The sequence below is a fragment of the Raphanus sativus genome, chromosome 6, assembly GCF_000801105.2.
Source record: "Raphanus sativus cultivar WK10039 chromosome 6, ASM80110v3, whole genome shotgun sequence".
NCBI classification, from domain to species: Eukaryota; Viridiplantae; Streptophyta; class Magnoliopsida; order Brassicales; family Brassicaceae; genus Raphanus; species Raphanus sativus.
The window spans coordinates 10,305,480-10,311,206 of NC_079516.1; the positions used below are offsets into that span (position 1 = coordinate 10,305,480).

Here is a 5,727-nt window from a genome sequence, read left to right on the forward strand (position 1 = left end):
CTGGCTAAGATTATGGGGGAGCATTTGCATATGCTATCTTTTGATATTATGTATTAACTTGCTTGAACCCGTTTTTAGGATAATATAAGTATGTTCTTAATTGTCTTGAGTTGGTTGAATTAACGTTTAGACATATGTACTGGTACTGTTGTGTGTGGTTTGTTCTTGTCTTCTATCTCAGGTACTTGTGAGACGACGAATTAAAAAGGGGGAGATTGAAGGTGTATGGGAAGACGATGCTGTAGCAGTGCTGAAGTAGTTCATGAAGTGTGACATGAACTACTACATCAGAGAGGCGGTTCGTGAGAAGCACGTATCAAGACCAATGCATTAAAAGAAGATTTAATAAAGAGGGACATTAAAGGAAGACTTGAAGAAGAAGCAATCGATCTAAAGAGAAAAGGAAGATTGGCTTATTCGCTGAAGTAGAAGAAATGGAAAGTTTCCATTGGGTAGATAGATTAGATCTAGGGCTTCCTCAAAGATATATAAAGGAAGCGTTTGGCACTGTGCTGCCGGTTAACACACAGGGAGAGCTTTTAGCAATAGAGAGTTTTGTACGTCCTAAGAAGGAGAAGCAAAGCATCTAGGGGTTAAGAGCTTAGGTGGTTCAGAGTCTGTCTTAGATCTCTGAACGAGTTGACTAGCAAACAAGTCGAGGTTTGTCTTGAGCTTGTTTGATTTATTGCTTTTAAGAAGAACTTGTAAGAGCTTTTGAAAGAATAAATATAGTCGTATTTCTTGGAATTGAATAACTCTGTACTACTGTGTGTTCTACATAGCATAGCTTGCTTATCTTACATTAACGATATGTATCTTAACATGTCAAATAAAAGAAAAAAGTAACAAACTCCTGTAACAATTGCAAGTCAAATACAACTTGTTTTTCCAAAAAAGAGAAACAAGCCCACTCGAATTCCTCATAACTCTCAATTAAACTCCTGGATCGTCTTATATAGTGAGGCCCGGTAACAATCTCTTAACTCTCCGCAACTGCCACTGCCAGCTCAGCATCCGTGTACTCCAAGTTATTCTGTCTCCTCCCTCTCCTTTCTTCCTTGTATATACCTGTAATGGCATATCAGTAATCGACATCAAGTTTTGCATTTATGGTACTATCTCAGAGTCTCAGTCCTACCTGATGAAGGAGATATTATCCCTCACTTACCTCGCAGTTTACTTTCTTGAGCTATGCTTCCATTTAAAGCTCAAATGTTGATAGTTACGCAAGAAAACGCCATATCCCACAAATTTGTTGCAAGTGTGAAATCTAAGAGTGTAGCTTGCTATATGTCAACCTATATAGCTGGTCGTCTGCTTATTAATGTCAATGAACATTCAAGCTTGTGTTACATATTTTAATAACTCGGAATGACTCTCATGCAAACGAACTTCGAATATGTGATTAAAAATATATATACATGATATAGAGAGTTTTCTTATGACTAAAGCTCACCGCTAATAAAAATACGCAAACAAAGGAATCTAATTGATAAAGAGAAAACCAAAACATAAGTAAACGTAAAACGAATTCAATGAAGAACGAACGGCTCCGGAGTGCAGACGGCTTGATCCTGGTCCTCCCCCATAGAAGAAATAACTCCCCCATTCATCTGTAAAATGGTTGTTCAAGTCGTACAATTTCGGGTCATCTACCTGTGTATCGATACTTTCGATGGACAGTAGACTGTTGTTGTGATCTACGATCTCCAGGTTCCTGAAGTAACTTGCTTTCCTGAAACCTTCTTCTGGGAAGCGACCAGACCCCATCTGGGTCGTCGTATGTCTTCCAAATGTCTGCGCATTGGTGATCTCACCACCCCATTGCACTAGACCTGCATGATCGGCCAATGTTGTAAAAATTTCCGCAGGCCAGTAGCCTACTAGAGTATTGTCGTCCCCCAAACTGAGCCACCAGTTTCCATGTAGTCGGTCCTACACAATTTAATTATGTTTATGTTAAATAGGACATTTACTATATGTATATTTGTTTAAAAGATTAAACAGGAAGTACAATAAACTGAAAAAGGCTAAGATAAGCTGACCTTCCATACAAAGACAGAGATCTCAAACTGGTTACCGTTGAAAGTCGAGACAGGAGAAATAGAACCACCGAGTACAATGTTGTTATTGGTTTGTACAAAGCCACCGCAACGGAGATTATAGCACCCCGTTTTATTGTATCCATCACTCTGGATATATAATATTTATATATTGTTATTGGAAGACAAAACAATAATATAAAACTATGTTAATGTATATGATTGTATGTTACTAACTTTTTAACCAAAAGTTCTTAAAACAGCGGCCAATCATTTTTTTTTCGTTTACTTACTCTGTGTAGTTTCAAACTTAAGTATTATTATTATTATTATTATTATTATTATTATTATTATTTTATTATTATTATTATTTTCCAGACCAATATTTTAACTAAGTACATACTAATACGTAAGAAAATCATTATTTGCACATATATACATGTATCTGTATATTATATTAATTATACTATTTACTTAAAGTTTGGTTAGATTTTGAACAGGGGTAGGAAAAGAACCCGGATCCGAATATCCAAACCAAATCCGATCTGAAAAAGTAATATCTAATCCGAATCGAAATAGATTAAATATCTGAACGGTTTCAAAATTTTGGTATTTAGAGAACCGAAACCAAACTCAATTCGAACTGGAGTATTTTGGGTATTTGAATGTTACCGAAATAGATTTAAAAACCTAAATATATAATTATTTTTAGATTCAATGTACATAAAAAGATAAAATATATAAGATATTTTTAAGCTGTCCAAAATACTTTAAAACGTATACATATAGTTAAAAATAAATGTCTAAAATAGTTAAAGTATATTCATTCTCAATTCAAATATTTAAAAAAAAACAATTTATATGTTAATTTTAGGTATTTTGGCATATGTTATTCAAATTTATATGTAATGTATCTTTTAAATTTTGACAAATTTAAAATATATAATGAATTTAAAATTTTTTAAAATAATTTAAATGGGTCATCCGAACCCGAAGTAAACCTGAACTAAATTTTAGAAATACTCGAATAGAGCTAAAATCTTTGTCTTTGAAACCCTGAATAGACCCAAACCAAATCCGAATGAATACACAGACGCTTAACCCTAACTTTGAATATAGTTGTTACATTGTTTTTTTTTTTCAAATTGCTTTCGCTGATTGACTTTTGTGAACTATATATATTGGATAAAAAATTATACTTTCTAAAATAATTACTTTATCTTATAATTATATGCAGAGACTCAAATCTTATAGATAAGTTCAAATTGATAACTTCTTATTATAATTTTTTAAAAGTCAAAATTGTAAAATAAACTACTATATATATTATAAAAACAATATTAAACGTTTCTTTAAGTGACTTATAACTTTGAACTAAATGTTTCTCAAAGTAAAATTAAACCGATGATATTTTAAATATCTATTTTAATAGATATTTTGTCCACATTTCCTTATCAAAAACTGAATACATTTTCCAGAAAATAAATAACTGGAAGTTATAAAGTTACAGAACTGATTCTTTATTTAACGTAGATATATTAATACTCTAAATTAATTAACTCTGAAATATCAGACTGATAATAATGAAAATGTAAGTCTAGTGATGTAAAGTATATAATATTGATAGTGAGAATTTACACCTACCGTCCAAAAGACGAAAAATCTCGGCTTTTTGTCCAAATAGAAACCCGGATAAACCTGAAATGAATGACTAAAATTGTTTAACTCTATTACTTATATTACAAAGGTACTAGCAACAGATGTGTTACACAATAATGACCTGCCAGCCAACTTCTATCGTATTGAGATTGTTGGTTATATAACGTCCCGAACTAATCCATATTTGCGAAATGGACATCTCATCCGCGCCTTTTTCTATCTCCGGCTTCCACACACTAATGGTTGCCTTTGCTCCATATAAGTCCGGTGGGGATTTCATATTTCTGACCGCATACTGTGATTTGCAACACATAATTATAATAATGATAATTTTGGTATGAGCTATTATAATTTAATAACTATTCCTCAAATATATGTATTTTTTTCTTTTCTACTACGTTGTTTAGTTTTCAAGGTAGAGCATAGTCATGGTCGTCAAGGATACATCGCATCACTCAATAATTCGATTGATCCTCTTCATTACTGTCCTAATGTTCTGCATTGTCATAAGCTCAGTAAATACAGTTTACCTAGAGCTGTGTCTCTCGTGTGATGTATATAAACTGATGTAATGTTCAATAGCTATATGAGAAAACATCTTACCTTTATAATGCTAACTTTATTTCTTAGACTTCTGTTTAAATCATTGTTTTCAGTTTCATGGTGTTCAAAGTTCAGCTTCTAGTTCTAGAGAAAATGACTTTTGGGTGGCGACCCTCCCTCTTTATATGGACCCGTTGTTCACTCTTCCCTTGTTTTTGACTACAAATATAGCGTCCATCAGTTCAGCTTTTGCTTCTTTTTTTTCTTTTTGTTCAGATTTTGCTTTTGTTGCGTGTCCAATTTCTACGATTTTTAGAGTTTCTACTACATTTTTTTAGTCTTCAAGGTATATAGTTGAGGATGGTCATGCTAGCTTTCTTTCTGAGACTTCTGTTTAAATCATCGTGTTCAGTTTCATGGTTGTTCAAAGTTCAGCTTCTAGTTCTAGAGAAAATGACTTTTGGGTGGCGACCCTCCCTCTTTATATGAACCCGTTGTTCACTCTTCCCTTGTTTTTGACTACAAACATAGCGTCCATCAGTTCAGCTTTTGCTTTTTTTTTCTTTTTGTTCAGATTTTGCTTTTGTTGCGTGTCCAGTTTCTACGATTTTTAGAGTCTCTACTACATTTTTTAGTCTTCAAGGTATATAGTTGAGGATGGTCATGCTAGCTTTCTTTCTGAGACTTCTGTTTAAATCATCGTGTTCAGTTTCATGGTTGTTCAAAGTTCAGCTTCTAGTTCTAGAGAAAATGACTTTTGGGTGGTGGCTCCTCCCTCTTTATATCTACCCGTTGTTCACTCTACCCTTGTTTATGGCTACAAACATAGTGCATATCTAGCATTTATTCGTTAAGCTCCCTTCATTTGTAGTGGTATTGAAAAATCAGTTTGAAATTCTACCACAAGATATTGGTGGTGTTATTTCTGATAAGGAGAATAGTATCTCACCAACTATTTGATTCATACCTACTTCCATCGTTTTCTTCCTCCAAAAAGGTTAAAATGAGAGAGTTGCAAGAGAAATGAGTCTAACCTTCCTCCGGTGGTGGTAATCATCTAGTTACAAGAGAGCGTCAAGTAACGACTCCCAACGTACTTTAATTTTCATCCGAAAAGGTTCGAGAGATTTTCCGTAGAGGAGTATTATTATAAATGGTGAAACACCAAGGCTCTAATTGGTGACCATATTTTAGGAAAAATAATTGATGAATTCTTTGTTCTTTTAATTTTATACCAATCATGTTGAACTTTTTGTCAATTTTAGTACATGTGGTCCTACTGAATTCCTCTCTTTTCCTCATGTTTAGATGAATTAGTGAAGAAATTTATTCTTTTTAAATTTTGATGAGGAACAAATGGAATTTTTTTAAAAAAAATTATTCATTGTCGTTCCTCTTTTTATATTTATTCATTTCCTCAAATGAAAATCTGTTCAATTATTTTTCTATTCCTTTGATTCATCAAGGTGTCACCAATTGGAGC

General features: G+C 33.1%; 1 protein-coding gene across 1 annotated transcript; it reads right to left on the minus strand.

Annotated features, from left to right (window-relative positions):
* Positions 1-1,371: 1,371 nt before the first annotated feature.
* LOC130495515 (uncharacterized) lies at positions 1,372-3,981 on the minus strand. The gene is made up of 3 exons (XM_056986916.1): positions 3,823-3,981; positions 2,046-2,192; positions 1,372-1,935 (listed from the first exon to the last, which is right to left on the minus strand). Exons 1-3 carry the CDS (start codon positions 3,979-3,981, stop codon positions 1,486-1,488), a joined length of 756 nt encoding a protein of 251 aa, XP_056842896.1. The 3' UTR covers positions 1,372-1,485.
* Between the last annotated feature and the right edge of the window lie 1,746 nt (positions 3,982-5,727).

Excerpts from the sequence above, each read along its gene's own strand:
- LOC130495515 (XM_056986916.1), bottom strand. The coding sequence starts at position 3,981 with ATGAAATCCCCACCGGACTTATATGGAGCAAAGGCAACCATTAGTGTG. Across the intron at positions 2,193-3,822 it reads CGATAGAAGTTGGCTGGCAG|AGTGATGGATACAATAAAAC; the intron begins GTCATTATTGTG and ends TTATATATCCAG. Across the intron at positions 1,936-2,045 it reads TCTCTGTCTTTGTATGGAAG|GACCGACTACATGGAAACTG; the intron begins GTCAGCTTATCT and ends TAAATTGTGTAG.